The sequence below is a fragment of the Chroicocephalus ridibundus genome, chromosome Z (genome assembly GCF_963924245.1).
Source record: "Chroicocephalus ridibundus chromosome Z, bChrRid1.1, whole genome shotgun sequence".
Classification (NCBI taxonomy): domain Eukaryota; kingdom Metazoa; phylum Chordata; class Aves; order Charadriiformes; family Laridae; genus Chroicocephalus; species Chroicocephalus ridibundus.
In genome coordinates, this window is record NC_086316.1 from 33,393,208 (window position 1) to 33,413,648 (window position 20,441).

Sequence of the window (20,441 nt, forward strand, 5' to 3'; positions counted from 1 at the left end):
CTAAAAGCTTTAATCTCCATACAGCTGCAAAGTGTTTTTGTAGAGCATTTAGGTGATTTCAAATATTTCTTTCTTCTGAAGCAGTTCAGTATTGAACTTTGTTTCTGTGGTCTATGAGGAATCACTTAATTTACCTTTTTTACATAGGCAAAAGTCTATGAAAGAGACTTTTTACTTTAATTTTTTTTAGCTATTCCTGCCTTAAAACACCTGGGCAGTAGTCATGTATGTATTTCATTCTACCTTTGAATTGGATAAGAGAGAGATAATTGCAGAAGTGAGGATATTTGGCCATCACCTCAGAATGTGCTAGGACACTATGGCGAGATTATTCCTTCTTGTCAGGTTCTGAGTGAATCTGGCAGGAGTCCCTGGGTTTTTAAGGATTTTGACCCTAGAGGGCAGCAGAAACAGGAAGATCTCAAGCCATGATTCCACCTGACTGTCACATGTTACCCCATGCTGACTATAAATACTCTTCCAATTAGTTGTTTCTTCGTTGTGATCATTAGAGACCTCTTGAAAGCCTTGCTTCTGTTGGTTTTCATTCTTGAGTTGACGGTGCTTTCTGCCTCAGAGTCGCCAATGCCTTCAAGTCAAAGTGGTAGTATGAATGTTTTACTTGATGTTCTTTTTAGTAGTTTAATAGTCTGTTTTGTTTAAATTCTTTGGAGGTGTGGCATTAGAGCATTTAAATGTAATTCTTCTGTTCGTATGCAGATGAGAACTCAAATTTAAGGTGTCTTACATGGATGAAATTAACAATGTTATTGCATGTATGCAGCCTTGCTGAAGATTTGTGTTTAAAGACGTAGCTGTTCATATTGTGTATGGCTGAAATACTTTTTGTATCAACATGAAAGTACAGATGTCTAGAGAGAGGGACAGATGGTGATGCTTTGCCACGAAAAATTCTCGGAAGGCTGCTGCAGTTACCAACATGAACTCTACTTTTTGTTTGTGCCCCGAGAGGAGTAAGGCTTTTTCAACTTTGTTTATTCTAAAATTTGTCATAAGATAATTTTGTTTTCTGCTTCTTTTTTAGCTGATCCTTTTGACCCATTCACAATGTCATCAGGTTCAGAGAATCAAGCTCTGTCTGGTCCAGACCTCTTTGGGGACTTTCTTAATCCGACCTCAGCATCTACAGCTAGTACAGTTCCTTCCATGCAAAGTTCAATTCCGCCTTCTTCCAGCTCAGATTTCTTAAATTTAGGTAAGTGTGCTTCTGGTGTTCTGTTTCTCAACAGTTTCTGCTGCTCTGTGCATTTGTCTTCCAGCTTAGTCAAGGTGGATTAGTGTCTTATTAGATCCACTTGTTGTGGCTGCTGTTTTAATTAGCTCTGTGTTCAAGGAACGTGGATACAAATGCAACAAGTAGCAAGGGATTCCTGTATAATGTCATGCTAATATTTATGATGAGAGAGGATTTCTAGCATTGCTAACTTTCTGTTAGGAGCTGGAGTTTCCTCTGAGAGCCCTTAGAACTGAGGGTACACAGACACCTGCAAGCTTACTTTCTAGATGGCAGGATGCTATTTTGATTCTATTCAGATTTTAAAGATTTTCTGGAAGCCTTGGAAAAAAAAATGAGCAAGTCAAGTTATAGTATGGACAGTTCTTAAAATGCAAGCTGAGGCTAGCTTGGACCTTCTTGACCTCAATGCATTCTGGTAATATACTTACAGAGTACATTATGTAATACTCTAATCGTATTTGTTTCATTTAATTTCTCTGATGTATTCTTGGTGAAGCCTTTTCCTCTTGCATTTATTTTAAAATCTATTAATCTTTAGACAAAAAGCTTTGTGATATGTTTGGTCTTCCTGTATCTCCATCCTAAGCACGTTATTTCCAAAGTGTTACTATATAGAGCTTCTAAGCATGCTCATTCTTTAAAGAAAAACATACCCTTGAAAAAAATCAGACTTTCAAAGAAATGTGTGGGTCCTCTCCATGGGGATGGGAGTTGTGGTCAGTCTGTAACAGCTCTTCTCTGCTGCTGTTTCATCCCCACACGGTTCCTCTGCTGCCATGTGGGTCCTTCCCAAGGTATACAGTTGTTCAAGAACATGGGTCTCTCTAGGGCACAGACCTTCAGGAGCAGACTGGTCCAGTGCGGGTTCCCCAGGGACTGAAGCTCCTGCCAGGAGCCTGCTGCTGCGTGGTGTCTTCTCCATGGGCTGCAGCTTCATCCAGGGCATGTCCACCTGCATGGGGTCTTCCACAGGCTGCAGCGTGGATATTTGTTCCACTGTGGTCTTCTCTATGGGCGACAGGGGAATCTCTGCTCTGGCACCTGGAGCACCTCCTTCCCCTCCTTCTCTGCTGACTTCGGTGTCTGCAGGGCTCTTTCTCTAACACTTTCCCCACTCCTCTCACAACCGCAGTGCCATGTTTTTCCAGAGGCACCAACATCTTGGCTGAGGGGCTCAGCGGTGCCCTGCAATGGGTCTGTTGCAGCTGACTGTGCCCGGTATGGAGCAGCCCAGGCCTCCCCTGCAGGCCCCCACTTATAAATCGGAGATAGTTAGGAATAATGGTATCATATTGCTTACCCTGAATCCAGGAATGTTTTCTTCCCAGAGCTTATTGCATGCAGTTTTGGGTTGCCCCTCCTTGTTAGACGGTGTAGTTGACCCTGCCTCTGAGTGATGCAGTCTGAGTGTTAGCTACAGAGAAACTGGGTAAAGAAGACACAGTATTTGCCTGGCTGAGATAAGGGCTTCCTCTTTGAAATAAAAGGCTAGCCAGCTGATTGTCCCCTCTACCATGTATTTAAGCCTTATATTCCAGCTGTGGCTGATGCTGCTGAGAATTTGCTTGCTTCCTTTACAGCATTTTTCGTTCTGTCCTATAGATACAGTAACAGCTGTATGTTTTAGTTGTATACTTGTACAATTGCCTGATTTTATGTCACTACATGAGGTTATCAAACAGATGATAATTTTTTTCTGTTCAGTAGAAGAATTGATCAATACTGATCTGTGGAGCCATCATCTCAGCCAAAATGTATCTCTCTACAGAGGCAGGGAACTCTGGAGATTATCTAGTTGACCTGCTCAAAGGAGAGTCAAGTAGAGCAGGCTGTTCAGGACCAAGTCCTTGCTGATTTTTATTATTTCTGAGGAGGCAGACTCTACAACCTCTGTGGGCAACCCGTGACGGTGTTTAACTACTCTTTCAGGAAAAAAAAAAAACCTACTTCTGTTTAAATGGGGTTTCCTGTGTTTCAGTGTGTGCCCATTGCCTCTTGTCCTTCCACTGGGCAGCACTGAGAAGAATCTGGCTCAGTTGTCTTTACTTCTTTACATTAAGTATTTATACGTATTGATAAGATTGTCCACCCCCAGTTGTTATCTTCTGCAGGTTAAACAATACCAGCACCCTCAGCCTGTCCTTGTATCAGAGGTGCTCCAATGCCAAATGATAGAGAACTCTTATGTACTAAATTTAAGTTCGAAAAATATATAAATGTGAATTCCTGCTCTCTAAATGTTTACCTGCAACCTCAAGGAGACCACCATCAATGTTGCTGTTAGCAACATTTCAACAAGTACAGAAGAAAAAGAAAAAACATTTTGACATATGACTTCAATGCTTATTATTGTTTACTGTTTCTGATTTTGGTTGATAACTTGCATCCTGGTAAATGCTTTAGTGTACCTGCTGGTTTAATGTAACTTCTGGATCTTTCTGTCAACATAGGGAAAAGATACTTAAAATGTACTCATCTTCTCTTCAGTCTACTGTTATACAGTGATTTTCCAATATTTCCTCTGTTGCTATGCAGGCTTTATAAACCCTGTGGAAGTGGAGGAATTGGGATGACATTTCATGCTTCTTTATGTTTACCTTTTGAGTGACAGCTTTTCTATGTTTTTAGCTGAAATGAAATATATATGTGAGCCTTTAGCATTCCATCCAGTCACAGGTATCAATTTTAGCAAGGAAGTTAGGAATATTAAAGTTAGGAATATTAATAGCTGTAATGCTTTTAATGTAAATGAGTGAGTGTGAGTGAAACAACATGATAAGTAGTAACTGTGGAAGAAAGGGCAATGACAAATGGGGTATTTGGAAGAACTGTGAGTGAGCAGAAGAAAGTGCAAACATGAGGTCATTAAAGTGAGAGAGAATTTTAAACTCACTAAAAATAAATTAGTAGTAATTTCAGTGTTCATTCAAAATAAGCTGCAGCAATGAGATATGGTGAATCTACTGCTGGAGCAGTAATAACTGTCTAGAATTAAATTCTAGTGATGGATAAGCTTTCTTCAGTGGTAAATAATTACTAAACCTCTACAGATACCAGGAGAAAAGCCGTTTCAATGAACGTTAAGTTTGAGTATTCGAATTTTATGCTTATATTTCTCATTGTATCTTGAAATTTAAAATCATAGGAGTTTTAAAATGTAATTTCAGTGTGTAGGAAACGTAGTTTTTAAAGTATATCTGCTCTGTTAAGGCATTCTGTCCTGTAATATGAAAATGTTGAGTAGTTGCTGCTAATGGCAGTGTATTAACAGGGTAATTTATTTTTCTATGAAAAGCTGTAGCAATTTGGCAGAGTAGCTAGTAGGTGGGATGGCTGTTCACTTCAGAATTGATAACTTAAAAGCAAGTGGCCACACTTGCAAAAACAAGCTGTTGTCAGTAGCTGGAAGCGTGTCCATTTTTCCTTAGTAGGTATCTGTTCTGTGAGCATTTTTGAGAACAGAATTGATTCATTTGGATATGCCAGTAGCAGGTTGTCTGTAATGCAAGTCAAGTCAGGAATGTATTTCCCTCTGTGAGAATGAACTGACCTGATCAAAAGATAGCAGATGTGGAAGATGATCAAAAGATCAGTGCAGTCTTCAGAGCTTTTTAGTTTCTGTGGTGACTGTGTTCTCAGTCAGGCTTTAGACAAGGTTAAAAAACTTTGCATCATACTAAACCAGCCTCTTGATTCACAGAAAATCCTGTTGTCCTCTGTGATTAAAGGATTTCCTGTAGAGATGACAAGTTAAATAAAGAAAACCTAATGTAAGTTGTGTGTAGGATATAGTAAAACACAGGTCTCTTATTTTGGGAAGCCGGAAAATGTGATCTGATTACCATCAACTTATTCTTACATCTTAGCTTGGTTTGATCAGTGTTAGTAAAGAACTATGCCCTGACCTCCTGTGGTGTTTACTGCTGTATGGCTAAGGATTATAAATATGTGCATTAAAGAAGAACTTAAGGGAGAAGCAGGTATGGATCTGCTTGCCTGTGATCTCAATTGCTTCAATTTTTGGAATATTTAGCTAAGCTTCATATTTTACCCTTTCTTTAGATATTCTTCTCCTTTACCTTAATGTGTCTGTATGAACTCCAGTGTGCCGGGTTAGAAAATAAGGGGTTCAGCACGTGGTCTTGTCATACCTCTTCAGAATATGTGAAAGACAGGGTATCATGTTGGTAATGCTATTTCTTGATGTTAAAATCTATTGTAATGCCCAAGTTATACAACTAGAAAGAATATAGCATAAGATTAAATTAAATGCTTCGAGGAGGTACATCTTACCTGTTCAGTATATTGTACTCCATTGTTGCAGCTTTTCCTGATAGCGTAATGGATGTATTTGATCTTGTACTGTTCAAAGTGAATTTTCTGCTGTACATAGTGACAGGCTACTCCCTGCTTTGTTCAGGGTGTGGGAGGTGATGAACTTGACTGCTCTTAAACTAGCAGTTATAAAACACCTGATTCCTGCAGTGTGTTCTCAATCTTTCAAATGCCTTCGGCTGCAGTTTATTCTTTTTTCTTACAGCTTCGTTTTATCATAGTTAATTCTGTAAGTAGTTGTAAATTTCCTCATGGCCCTGTAAAAAAAAAAAATAAATTTGTAATAGCAGAGATCATAAACCAAAATTATTTCTAGCTTAAAAATTAATACTAATATTAATTGAAGGCCCACTGAAAGTTTGGCAGTAGTGTATAATACAGCAAATTTCTGAATTGATGAATAGATGCTTTTGGATACTTCGACGTTTATAGCCAGTGACACAGCTGTGTAGTGGACAGATGGGGTCCTGAGTACTGAAGCAAATATATACTGTTTCTCACATGGCTTCAGAGGTCTGGAGAAGGGGCTGAAATTTGTACTATACCTTCAGAAGACTTTGGCAGCTACTTCATGCATTTTGTTCTGATGTTTTCCTTCACATGCAGCAGCAATGATTGCTGTAATACAGGCACTTAGCAGACATTTGTTGCATTGTTTTTGATATGCCCTCTTTGCAACTGTAAGATCTAAGTATAAATAGAATTAGTGGATTGAGGTGGTGGAGGGGATATTTAATTTGCTTCAAATTATTTCCTCAAATAAGGTAAAATAGCTTTTATGTTTTGGTATCAATGTTCAGAATGTCAAGTGGAGAAGCTGAGACAAGTGAAAAGGAGTGATGTAGTATCTCAAAACATCCAAAGCATCAAGACGTTACTGTTTTTGTAAGGATGGCTGGGTTAGCTTTCCAAACTCTAGCTCTTTGAAGTCTTAGAGCAGCAGTAAACATACTGTTTTTTCTGAAATATCACATCTCCCTGTACCACTGACTGTTGTCCTGGCATTAAAGGGGTGGTTGCGTTCAAAAGCTGTCCTGCTTCACTGTGGTCCCTACAAGCTGTGCTCAAAGAGGATGCTCAGAGCTGGCACACAGCTTTGTGTTCCATAGCTAGGACCTCTCATTCTGAGGATGGCTCGCCTCATACCGTGTGTAAGTGAGAAAGGGGGGAACTGTTCGCAAGCGTCAAGGGTGGCAGTTATAACCCTGTGTTGGATGTGACACTTCCTAGAAGTTAGTGGAAGCACCCTTGTGTCCTTTTGAATGAGACTGTTTCATGGTCTGTTTTCAGTTGGCATGGTGGTTTTGCTGTGCACATAGAAAAGTGGCTTTTATCCATGGAGCTAGTGATTCTCAATCTTTTCGCAGAAGAGTTCACTGTTCCTGTATCCTACTCTTCAATTGCATGAATTCATTCATATATTGAACTTAAAAGGGCTGTTAGTTTGTGAAGAGCTCCCTTTGTCACACAAGGCCTGGGGTAGGCAAACCTGAAGTTTGAAGTGACCTGGCTCCACTTGTGTAGCGCCCAGGCTGCTGAGTGATACGGAGTACCATTTCATGAAGCACTGATGCTTTCTGGTTACCTGCTGTCTTGTCGGGAACAGCAGCGTGCCCTGAAGCCATCCCTTAGCTAGTGCTTTTACCCAGGAGACTCAAGCAGTTAAATTCATAGCATTGCCTGTGTGTGAAAATATCTTCTCTATGAAGTGCATAGGATGTTTCAAATACAAAGGAGTTCCAGTGGTAAAACCCTTCTGAGTCCTGTTTAACACTGTGTGCGTGTGTTATGGAGAAATTTAAGCAAGTCATGTAGTTGGCCACTGTAGCACACAGTTGTATTGGTATAGGCAGAATATCCATTATTGCGATGGTTTTCTTGAAAGAATAATCAAAAGATTTCTTTTTCTCTTCTGTAGGGAATTTGGCACCGGAGCCACCTAAAATATCATCTTCTACAAGTCACCCAGATCTCTTAGGTGGATGGGATTCTTGGGCAGATTCCTCAGCAGCCAGCAATGTAGCATCACCACAGTTGAAGCCTCTTTTTGAAGGTATTATGAAATGAAATTCTTACATTAGATGGAATAAGGAACACTTCAGACTTGGTCAGTTTAATCACTTGAAAATGCTGAACATGTCTTCATGCCTTTTTGCTTTGCTTCTTAAAAGAGTCCATGCTCTTGTGTTTAAATGCCCCTTTAGTAAGGCACTTGTGTAGTTTTTCAGAGTAAGTTCAAGGCAGAGGAACCAAAGAGTTGCAGTTGTCTATAGTAATGGTGATTCTTGTCATGGTAAAAGATGTCATGGAGCAGAATGCTGGGGAGGTTTACACGAGGTGTTGTGGAAGTAGTACTTTTATTCATTCTGTCAATCAAATACATGATACATTTTCTTATTACACAGGTCAAGCTTTTACCACAGGGAGCCAGTCCAGTGTGTCTTCAGGTCTGTCTTTCAGCCAGGCTAAATCTCAGAACTTTGATCCTTTTGCTGATCTTGCAAATCTTGGATCTGGTCTTCCAGGTAAGATCTTACTTTTAAGAGACTATATTTAATGCCTTTACAGTTTGATTTGCTTCTGGTACCAATAAATGTAACTTATAGCTTAAATAAAGGAAAGTGTTTCCTTTTAATTAACAACCAGCTTGAGGCAGTTGCTGAGAGCAGACAAGTAACAAAAGACTGAATCTTTACAAAGATTGTGTGAAACATCCAGAATAATATTTCAGAAGATAACCACAGCTGTGATTTAGAAATGCTTCAGAATCCAGTTGAGAAGGTAAGAGAAACCAGGGATTGCTTATTCAGTAACTGAGCATGAGGTAGCATTTGTTGATACTGTAATGTGAAGGATATAAAATTAAAGTTGGCTTAAATTCTTTGTTAGATACAAAGTGACAGTTAGTTGTTTTAATTCAGTACTTTTCTTTGAATTCAGTAGGCCTTCCTACCTCCGCCACTCAAAACTGTCATGTTTGTAAGATAAGCACAAATTAAGCCCATACTTGTCCACCGATACCAATTATGAACATTTGTCAGTTTGTGGTGGTGTGCACAAAAAGTTATGGAAGATGAGACACATTACAGAGTAGCAAACTTGGGAACTAGCCCTGCAGCATTCTCAAACAGCAGAAAAACTATAGGGCCATAAAAAGAGCTGAGGTCCTTGCGTTTCAGGACCACACTGCTGTAGCAAATGGCTGATTTGTGGCTGTTAAATGTGGCTAGCTGCCAAGACTCCAAGGAATGATTTGAAACAGCCTGTAGTTGCTCAGTTGCTGAATTGCAGAAATGTGCTTTTCCCTTAGCTTGGGGCTGACAGAGGTTTTATCTTCTTGCCTGGGCAGTTAGCATTGTGTATTTGATTGAGTATCCTATTGGTATTATCTTATATAAACACAAGGTAATGTATAATGTTTAGATTTATATTGTCTGTGTATAATTACTTGCAAAAATTCCAGTGTTAAAGCAGTAGCAATGAGGCTGCTCTGCAGTAAACAACTAACAAAAACTTTCTAGTTTAGTAATTCCAGGTTAAAATGGACTTGTTAAATCTATAGATGGTGTGACAGTGAAAAAAAATAAATTTGTCTTTGATTTGGAGATGCAGGTGTAGTGCACAGTGAACCAGTGGAAGAAATTGCACTGATTTTAGCAGGATTTAGAAAAATTCGTCTTTCAGTTAACTTTCAATAGGAAAAATGACTGCATTAACAAGCAGCCAGATGTCACTGTGCTAGTTAACCTTCTCAGGCTTGAATTGAATTTTCAGGGAGTTTTAAGAACTGGAGTTTAGGCTCGGTGTTGTATTTTTCATAGTTTTTTGGCCTTCACATACAAGTCATTGTTCTGGAAGAAAAGTTATGAGAGTGAAAGCTGCTTAATTGGGAATGCTATATAAACGGAAAAGAAACAATGCTGGAAGACTTTCAGTAATGGCTGTAGCTCCTGCCATCCCAGTTACTTGTTAATGAGACTCTCAAATTCATTTTACACACACTTTTCTGTTACACTTTCTCTTGTATAGTGATATCACTGTAAACTGTGGTTATATGTCTAGACCAAACTGTCTTGTACTGAACAGGTGATAGATCCCAAGATGAAAAACTAATTTAGTGTTTATTGTTAGGTTCCTCCGGTGGTGGACTCTCGAGTAGTGGCTTTGGTCAGAAGACTGCTCCATCTCAGAAGTTGGGAAATCAGTGGCAGAAATCCACAAAACCACAAAGTACTTCATGGCAGTCCCAGACTAAATCTACCACAGCAGCTAAACCAAATTACACAGTAAACTTCAGTGTTATTGGAGGACGAGAAGAAAGAGGAGTCAGAACCCCCAGCTTTGGTAAGTTTTCTGAAGGCATTACTTATAACGGCCTGTGGAAAGTTGGTCAGATGCGCTGGTAGCTGCGGAAACTCTTGTGTCTTCATCCTTTTATTTACGTTTATGTTGTATCTAGTTGAAATCAGAAAGAGCTTTGCAAATCTGGTGTTCTGCTTTTGCAAAGCTACACTAGAATATCGCAGAGACAAGCTGACCATCGCTTGGTTATTTGCAAGTTTGGGCATAAAATCTCAAGTCTGTATTCACCAACCCACATGGGTACTGGTTTTGTATCACTGGGTTAGAAAGATAAATTTGATCTGTCCAGGTAGATGTGATTGATAATGTTACTTCATGCTAGTCCACTTGTGATACACGGGTAAAGGGATGCAATATTTTTCCTAGCTGAAGAATAGTAGCTAGTCTTAAAAAAAAAAATAAAATGAAGTAAAACTTACTAGACTGTGTTTCAAACAAGGATAGGAAAGGTGGAAATCAAACAAGGTGGAATCATTCTTGGAACCACTCCCTTAAGATGTTCCAACTGAATAGGCAAACCTAGAGGTATAAGGATGGGCATGGCCTCTTTTACGTTAACCTTTTTGGAAAATTTTATTTTCCTGGTGTTTTGGTATTAGGATTGTGCCTCCCTTTAACTGGCATATAAGTGAACAACAGGTGCTTCTGTAAATTTAAATGATTCTGTTGATCTGTATCTGGAAAGAGGTGACAGGATGGAGAGGCAGTGGGCATAAGCTGCTGCACAGGGAAGTCCCATTGGAGAACAGGGGAAAAAAATAAGTTAGCATGATGAGATATTGAAACAGGGCAAGAAATGTCATGATTCCTTATCCTTGAGAGCAGCTGTACCTCAGCTGGAGGTTGATATTTTATTCCTTCATTATTCTGCATAAGTTTCAACATACTTAAATGTTGACTACATACTTTTGACCAGAGTATTGAGTCACTTGAAAAACTGCTGCACAGCAGTTAGAATTACTTTATAGTGGAAAAATGGAACCATTTCTGAAATCATGAATAGATAGATGTGCATTCCCTCAGATCTACTCAATTTTTAAAAAAAGAGGACATGGAAGTACGTAGTCACCTGTATGCACATGAGGTTCTGGTCTGCTGGACTGAAAGCTTGCCAGTGATCCCTTTTATTCCTATCTTTCTGTTAGTCTGCAGAGTTTATCAAATCCCTGAAGCATATTTATCGTCTTAGTGACAAATGTCATGCAGGTGTATCTAAGTGCAGTATATTTCCCTCCATTAATGTATTCTGCTATGTAACTTTTCATTTAATGTTTTTCTCCTTTCATAGGTCAAAAGCCAAAGGTTTCAGAAAATGACTTTGAGGATCTTTTATCTAATCAAGGATTTTCGGCTAAATCTGACAAAAAGGGACCAAAGACCATTGCTGAGATGAGAAAACAAGAAATGTCTAAAGATATGGACCCCTTGAAACTTAAGGTTTGTCTAACAGTGATATTGATTTAAGTGAAAATCTGAGTTTAAGCTTAGAACTGCTGATAGAGCAGAAGGATACAATGACTAACAGAGCAAACCAATAAAGGAGAATGAAACCTTATCTGTATTAAATCATATGACTGTAGAATTTAATTAGTGTGAACAAGAGTCAGTTGGCAATGAAGCAGCAGTGACAATAGCACAAAAAGTGTGTGGATAGAACACAAGTTTCTCTTTCAGCTAAGCTTGGAGAATATAAGAACCTGTTTTCTTGTCAGAGTCCATTTCTTGAAGCCAGGACTGTTCTTTATCTCTCGTGTTCCCAAAGGTCTCCTTAAAAAATGGATTTGGCTGGTAATACAAAACTACACTTTAAAAAACAGGCAGGTGAGAACACCTGTCTTCAGGGTGACCACTTTCATTTGCCAGTTAGCAAGTGCTACTGCTGTCCTGAGAAATTACTAACAGTTGCAATTCTGGAGATGGGCTGTAGAGCTAGTCTGTGGGGGTTTACCTGATCAGGTGCTCAGATTTTTGCGATGTATTACTCATTGCTAACATCACATATTAATATACTTTCAGTTTTGTAGTCCTCATGGTGCTTTAGAGAAGTTTATAAAAGAACTTTGGAGGGATGCTGCAATTTATTTTCACAAAGTGTCTTACCTAAAGAAAGTGTATACAGCTTGCATGGGTACCTTTTCGCATAAATCACCATAAATGGAAATAAATACAGATTTTTATTTACCATACTTGTTGCTGATAGAGGGCAGAGATTTTCATATTGCATATCACGGTGTTCAGTGAAGATACTGTATCGCTATATCACAGTGGCTTGAATATTGCTGTTAAAGTCTGTGAAATGGACAGTTATTCTAATCAACTTTCATGGGGATATCTGAAAGAACCCTTTAGTTATTGCACCCCTGCAGGTTGCTTAAGTAAACATTAACTACTAATATACATGATCTGAAACTTTCGTACAAATCAAGTAAGAATTTTAGTAAATTAATGTTGTGCCCTGACAGGAAGTTAATGTAATTGTAACAGATGTTTTTAATTACTCCTGCCAATTCTCTTGTCATTACGTATTGCAAAACCCTGTAAAATTAACTATCTCAGTAACTTCTCTTACAATGACTGGATTTGTGCAATAAACTAATAACAATGAGCTACTCCCTAGTGGCAGATGCAAAATACCACTTTTGGATAGCTAATGATGTGGGTGCCACAAAGAAGAATGTATTGAGACAGTTGGACTTAGGGGGTGAATGCAGCAAGACAACTGTACTTGTGTCTTAACCTTGTAGTCTTCTACAGACTGAAGGTTGTCTCTAGATAGACTGAGAATGCTTACAGTGATGCAATCAGTTCTATACATTCTGTTTTTCCCAGATCCTTGAATGGATTGAAGGAAAGGAGAGAAATATCAGAGCATTAATATCCACTCTTCATACCGTACTTTGGGAAGGGGAAAATAAGTGGAAACCAGTCAGCATTGCAGATCTAGTAACTCCTGAACAAGTAAAGAAGTACTACAGGAAAGCAGTGCTTGTAGTTCATCCGGATAAGGTGAGTGTGTTCCTCTGATCCTCTTCCGTTTAGAAGGAGTATAAAACTGCTTTTACCACACCATACTAGTCACTGACGCATGCTACAGCCTTGCTTCTTGATCAGCGCCCTAGGTGCTCTTTTCTTTGCTTCTACTGTCTTCTGAACTGCATTCAGGTAGTACAGGATTTTTCGTGTCATCCTGACACAGTACAGAATTCAACAGATAAATCTTAACAAATGAAAGATCCTGCGAAGGTTGTGCTGAGCCCCAGTTAGTTACGCTGGGTTCTGACTGCTGGCAGGTTTAATGCTGATTAGTGGAATCTGCTTTATTTCTGCCAGCTGATAGTTCAGGTCTTTTAGGACTATTCACCAGTATATGAAGACTCAGAGGCTGTCACAACAAAACTGGTAGGAAAAAAATGTTGAACCTCCTTTGCTAGATGACTTTACTGGGAACTAGAAAAAATAAATTTCACTAGAGTAAATGAATTAGCAGTTGAAAAATACTTGATGAATATGACATTCCAGTTGTCTTTTTAAAATATTTAATGCTTTCCATTGCTGTTTGTTAGTCTCCCAGTTTATGAAGGTAGCTGCTTCTTCTGAGTCATTGCTCTAGGCTGTGTTTTAGATATAAAGATAATTGTTGAATATACCTGGTTGAATTTTCAGGCTTGCCTTCACTGGTGGTTCAGTGAGCGGTAGTCTAAGTACTGTGTCATCTTGTATCCCTAACAGAGGAACAAGACATTGTTTGGTTTTTTTCTGCCCCGCATCCTTTGCTGTTCTTGGCCATGTGGCTTCCTCCATCTTTGTGGTGGTTTTTTGGTGCTTTCATTAAGCCCCTTTAACACATCAGTGTCAGAACACAAGTCTTTTTGAGGGATTTTCTTCTTTCCTTTTTTTTTTTCTGATGCTTTGAGTTAAAGCAGTCCTTAAAAGGGTCTATAAAGTATTCCAACTGGCAAAAGTCAAGCGTCAGGAGAAGTGGAAAGATACTGGAGAGGGCTTTGGGGCTTCCTTTTTGTGTTGAAAGAACTTGTTAAAATGACTCGTCTTGTGGGACTAGATCTTTACTAACCATGGGGGTTGGGCTGGCCCAGAGGCCATGCTGCTGTGAAATACGCAGGGAATCAGGAGCGTACTGTCTTTGGAGTATGGAGCAAATGCATGGGAAGTGCTATATCATTAATGTTGAAGCTGAATGTGATCCACAATTAGCAACAGATTTTTCTCCAAGAAATCCCATCCAAAAGGAGTTGTCTTAAACAGTGCTTAAATTTTATTCTTGTACACTACTGCACGGTCTGTCAGGAAGCAATTCCAAAAATTACTGCATTTGATCATTAACTAAAACTGTTTAGGAAAAATACAACTTTGAAAAATGGTTTTAGCTAAGTTTCAGTTTTTTATGAATTGCACTAAAAGTTTGAAGTAATGTAAGGAAACCAAGGCTTTGGCTTTGTTTAAAATACTCATGGCACACTTTGGATAAGATTGGAGAGAGCTGCAAAATTGTATTCGCACAGCAGTCTAAAGTTCTTGAATAAGATAAGAAACATCCCACCCCTCTTACATTTGCTAAGTCACATAATTCCTAATATTTTTATGCTTCTAATATGTTCTGTTTGTTTTCAGGCCACGGGACAACCTTATGAGCAGTATGCCAAAATGATCTTCATGGAATTGAACGATGCATGGTCAGAATTCGAAAACCAGGGATCAAAGTCCCTTTTCTAAAACTTCACCTTGTACAAAACTACTTCCAAAAACTGGAGCTGAGCATTGTTGTGACTTTATTGCACCTATGACTTATGAAGCATTTTTCCATGATTTCAGCACAGTTTCTAATCATGCACTTAAATATGGGGATGTATTTTGTAAGATGTAGAGTACAAAGCATTACATAGATGCGTTAAGAAAACAGCTGCTCAGTACTTGAAGAAATCACAATCTGGGAGTAAAGATTTCCTTTCAGTTTTATATATGGTAAAATAGAATTCTAATGAAGCTCCATGATTTCTGGTATACTGTCATTAATTATAAATCATTCCAATTTCATTGATCTTTGCTTTACCTCTACCTTCTCCAATTTGTCTGTTACTTTCAGTAGTTTTGTGATTCAGTTTTGTTTTGGTGTCTGTCGCCTTATTCAAAGTGCTTTAGTTACCAGCAATGAATTTGCTTGGCTTATCTCAAACTTGAGGATGTATATTTTTCATCTGTACTTTATGTCATCAATCTGATAATCATTCTGTAAATAATGTTTTCTGACAATGCCTGTGTTCCTTAAAATAAATTAACAGTTTTCTAGCCAAAAAGACCCCAAATGTGGGAAAGTCAGCCAGGGTTGTTCTTGATTTTTAATTTTTTTTACGTATCATGAATCTAGAAACAAATCTTGACTTTAAGGTCTGCATGTTCCTGCTGTTTTGTTATTTATTATGAACCTTTGGAAGGCTATACTCTGACCAGTGCTTATTTTCCTACTTCTTTAAATGGTATCTCTTGCTTCTGATTTCAGTGGAACATTCCTTCCATTGGTCTTAAGATAATCGGATAGAAATAATATTATTCTGAAACTTGAAGTGTAAGCACAAAATGTTTTTTTGATTTGTCTGAGTAAATACTACATTACTCATTATAATCTGGAGAGCATTTAAAGTGCTTGAACACATTTTGCTGCATGTCTGAACTTCTGTATTTTTTGAGATATGCATGACATCAGTGTCTGTGAAAACATGGGGTGTATTGGTAGACTGTAGCATTTCTGCTCACCTACCTTCAATGCACTAGCTAGTGCAAGATGAGTAGAGACACAACTTGATAGAGAACTTTACATGTTTTCTCATTCCTATTCAGAAGGCAGGTTTTCATTAGTGCTGGGGTGAATGAATGCAAATGACCAATGACTGTTATACCCTGTGTAATAACAAAAGTACAATTTTCATATCAAGTTTGAAAATTTAGTGTTGTGGTATTAAAGCTTTGGCAGCAGTCTCTTGAAACACTGCAGTTCGGCATTCAAGGGGATATTTTTTGATCATCTTGCCATTTTATCTATTTTGCATGTTTAACTGAGGGAAGCTGTACCATTATCAGCAGTAACTGTTTAGCTGAGCAACATCTGAACAGAAAACATGAGATTCTAATGCCACCTGAACAGTGTGTTGGATGAGATTTTCCACTGCCATGCCAGCCTGAGAACTGGTGGGTTAGACACTTGTGAACACAGGTTGCAATTTATAGTCTCTAAGCTCAGATCTAACACAGTTACTTACGAACCTCTGATAAAAGATTTTGTGTGTATATATTCACATATATATTCAGCTACTGTGATTTTGTTTTCTTTTTTTTTAAGATGGAAGCCAGAATCAGTTATGGATGAGGAAGTTTATGCTTATATATTATAGCTGCAGTTGTATTTCAGTTACTGCTTTGAGGCAGTCTTAAATCTCAGTAAATTTCTTCATAAAAAGAGGTAACTTGCCGTCTGATTTACACTAAGAGCTAATCTTTTTCTCTAGGGACACTTCATTAATTCTTTGTATGCATGGACTGCATCCATTGAAATGGAAGGCTTCTGCTGGTAGGATAGGCTTGTTGGAGACCTGCATGGTTTTTCACAGTTCTAGGGCAAATGATATCTAGTAATAGGTTTAAAAAGACAGACACAGATATATAATGACTGTGATTGGCTGCACTCCTATATACAGCTGAGAGATTAAGTATTTCTGAGGGAGCTGCTTTTAGTAAGGTAGGGCTACTTTAAAAACATTCCTTTCTGCACATATTTAATTTCTTTCAGCACAGTTTAACTTTCAGCACATAGTAATACTTAATTTTGAGGGACACATTTTTAATTGCTCTTCTCTTGAAATATGTCTATAACTTAAAACAGAAAATTGGGAGCAAAAGATCTTTCTCTGCCTTGTATGTTTGATAGCATTTTCTGGATGTCTGTATTTCTCTGTTTTTATTTCCCTATTCTTGCTTGCAAAATTTTCTTTAACAGTGGAGAAGAACCTTAGATGTAATTTTAAGTGAGGAGGGAAACATGAGTGCAATAGTTTTATCTGGAACTGAAGATCTCTTAAAATTGATTCCCGCTTTTTAAAATTATGGAAAATCATTAAGTTTGGCTGTGGATTTTTCCAAGAACCATTTGATAGTTAGTGAAACTTCAATCAGGTTGACAGGACCCCTCAACTTACTTTGTGGCTTAATCAGCTCTGGTCCTCAGTGGGAGAACCGTTTGATTCCTTTGTCCTCCTCCTTTCTATGTAGTTGAATTTTGGTGCCAAGAATCTGTGAGAGGCTCAGTTTGGTAAGTCTCAAATCTTGACAATTAAACTATTTTGGTTTTGTTTTGTTTGTTTGGGGTTTGTTTTTTTGTGTGTAACTATGTCATTTAGTTGTGTAGCCCTGTAAGCAAACTTCAAATATGCAAGTGATTAACATGACCACAGTAAATTTAATTTTTGTGTTCTTTACAAGATAAAGCAGCATGAGGACCACTGAAGGTGTTCCATAGTGTAAGGCTTATATATTAAATTTTTTAGTTACAGGAATCTGGGAAGAGGGAGGTTAAGGTAGATTTTATATAAATATATATTGAGTCTTAATGTTGCTTTTAAAGGGGAGGGTCATTCGGAAGAAAAAGTCTAGAAATTCTGCTTGAATTCATCTTGAAACAGTAATAAAAAATGATAAAAAAACTGTGAGGGGCTTCTCAGCCATTCTCACACTCTGTACTTCATTGATAATTGGTTGTATGCTGTATGGGATAGGACTGCACTCAAAACTATTACATACAAATTCCACTCTATCTGTATTATTAATGTCCACAAGCCAAAAAGCTTTTAGAATAGGCTACATTAAGCTGAGACTTGATGAGGTACTGTGAATTCTCATTGGGCTTAAAATGTATATTTTTTTTCATTCATGCTTACTATTCATTGAACAGTTAAATTTTTAAATGTTGGAAGTGAAATCATGCCCTGAAAGCTAGACTTAATATCTTCTGCTTACTGTAAAGGTTGAGGTGACTGTTGCCAGAAGGTTGATGTTGTGTCTACCAGACTTCACACATGGCACTTGTAGTTTTATTGTGAAGTACCTCCTTGACTCTTGCAGCAAATCATGGTGCCTTTTGGCCCATGTTTGTCATTCTTTTGTCTGTTAATGACAACTGACTAATACCATACCTTCTTTGCAGCCTACCAGGATCCAGCTCTTAAAAGTGAGTAGCTTGACATGTTTATTGCAAGAGCAAAGAAAAACAATGCAGCATAGATTAGGGGAAGAGTGTAGAAGAACATCCAGACTCTAACCTACATCTCAAATGTTGTTTTCTAATTCTCTCTTCATTGACCTATTCCTACTACTCCTCTGCTAAAAACAGGTCTAGACTAGTAGAAAAAAACCTGGTTTGTATCCTGCTTTTCCAGCCCTTTTAGAAGTGCTACTGACTGGCTCTAGACAAGTGGCAGTACGAAGTGCTTGGCCTTTTTGGCAGAAGTTGCTATGAAGCAGAGCTTATAAAACCATAGGGCACATTTCCACTAGTTATTTCTGAATTGTTGCTTATGTTACATTGCTGTTAGATCTGGAGAGTCAGGCAACTTACCTTTTAAAATAGATGTGAGAAGAATTGGTGTTAAAGAATGTGTGTGGCTAGAACCTGCCAAATGGAGAAGAGTGATGTGCTTTGACCATGTTGGAGGAAATCAGTTGGTCTGTTTAACCTTGGGCATGCCTGTGTGGTGTTTCCCAGTGCTGTCATATTTCCTTGACATTAACAGCAGGGGAGAGAAAGAAAATGAGCCGTTAAGCACTTACATTCATATTAAATCATGGGGTTATGCTCAATATTGTTAGTGGGCAGCCAATTGTGAAATCAGGCCTGGAAGGAAAAGTTCCTCTGTGTTGTCACTTGGGTAAAGTTTGGATACTTTGCTAATCAATGGTAGCTTCCTTCAGCAAATACAGAATGGAAAACCTACAACAGTGCTGGTTTCCTTGGCACAGTGGCAAAATCCTTGGCATTTCACCTGTGAGGGTAACTAGTGCTCATGAAAAATGCCTTGCATACCTCCCTTTTCTTGCTAATTCTGAAAAGTTCCTCCAGTGTTATCTTGCCAAGCACAGAGTAACGGTTCCTTCCTGAACGTGAACTATGTCTCAAAGCTGCTTACACAGGATTGGTATTTTGCACAAACCATAGCAGAGTTTAGTATAACTGAAACCTCGACTGCCTTTTGGGGCTGCTGGGTTATATGCACCATTCCACCTCCCGAGGCCAGACTGCAGTTTTGCCAGCAGCAGCAGTAGGTTTGCATAGTCATTGGCCATTGCCTCCTCTGCTGCTCACGGGAATATTTCAGGGTAACATAAATGTGGAAACCTTGTTGCTTCTTAGCTGTGTTCTCAATTGTCTAACAATTGGAATGTAACGAACACTTTGTAAATAAGTTCAAATTAGTCTTGTACAGTTACCTGTGCTTTATGAGTCAGTCGACATTCTCTGTCAAGAACTTGCAGGTGATTGACCTGTGAAAGCCGTAGGAGGAATGTATCATTTCCTACCCCTTGGGTCTGTCCCTGGTGCAGAGTAGCTGTAGCTGCTGGATGCCCAGTGACCAGGAACAAAGGGTGACTTAGCTGAGCTGTGGTTCTGATTTTGATGAATCTGGCAATGCTTGCTTGCTCTCTGTTTGGGTGAGCTTATTGTAGACCACAGTTTAGACTGCATTAAGCTTCCAACATAAGCTCCAAAAATACAAATTCACTAATTTTTATGAAGGATACATGTTGTCATGGAAGTTTTTTATTACCAAAAGGGGATTAAGAGGCATTGTGAGAACTCCCAAAACTCTTTAGTGGAATGTACTGTATATTTGCAATGTAGACTTCTAGAAGCGATTGTCATCTCTGATAAGGACTTCGCTTGCTCTGATGTCCTTATTGTATTTACCTGTAGTTGTGATTGTACTTTCTATACCTGTGATTTTTCTGGTTTGGGGTGTGTGGAAGGACGTAACAGATATTAAAGTCCTACTTTTGCTATCTTTCAGGAAAGTCAATGTACTGAGTAATTTTGCTACTAGTGAAATGAAAATTATACCTGTATGTATATAAAGATAACATTAAGCCTTGTTTAAAAGTAGATTTAATGTTTGGCACAATGTCCTTGAACAGAATATTTTGCTTTGAAATGTATTACGACTTGACTTAACCAGTGATCAATTAAAACAAACAAAATGATTTTGCATGTTTGTTTCTTTAGCAAAGGAGAAATGACCTGCATACCCAAAGCATGTCCACTGCCTCTTTCAGAACAATATGCAAGCGTTAGAGAAATGGTTCTCATTAGTACGTTGAGGTTGACTGAACCTCTTGGGAAAACCAAGTGTCTCTTCAGAAGTGTCTCTTCTCCTGTTGGAGAGGAGTCCCTGCAGTGTGCTCGGTGGTTGGGCAACTGCGTTTCTTAGAC

The 20,441-nt window shown here is 38.5% G+C and overlaps 1 protein-coding gene across 2 annotated transcripts in view; it reads left to right on the top strand.

The window, feature by feature from the left end:
* The window catches only part of GAK (cyclin G associated kinase), a 77,048-nt gene extending 56,836 nt beyond the window's left edge, over positions 1 to 20,212 (top strand). For both annotated transcript variants that reach the window (XM_063319694.1, XM_063319695.1), the window contains exons 22-28: positions 1,046 to 1,216; positions 7,512 to 7,646; positions 7,999 to 8,118; positions 9,725 to 9,937; positions 11,244 to 11,392; positions 12,785 to 12,961; positions 14,585 to 20,212. In XM_063319694.1, coding sequence (XP_063175764.1) covers positions 1,046 to 1,216; positions 7,512 to 7,646; positions 7,999 to 8,118; positions 9,725 to 9,937; positions 11,244 to 11,392; positions 12,785 to 12,961; positions 14,585 to 14,686 — 1,067 coding nt within the window. In that variant the 3' untranslated portion in view covers positions 14,687 to 20,212. The remainder of the gene's footprint in view (positions 1 to 1,045; positions 1,217 to 7,511; positions 7,647 to 7,998; positions 8,119 to 9,724; positions 9,938 to 11,243; positions 11,393 to 12,784; positions 12,962 to 14,584) is intronic.
* Positions 20,213 to 20,441: the final 229 nt, after the last annotated feature.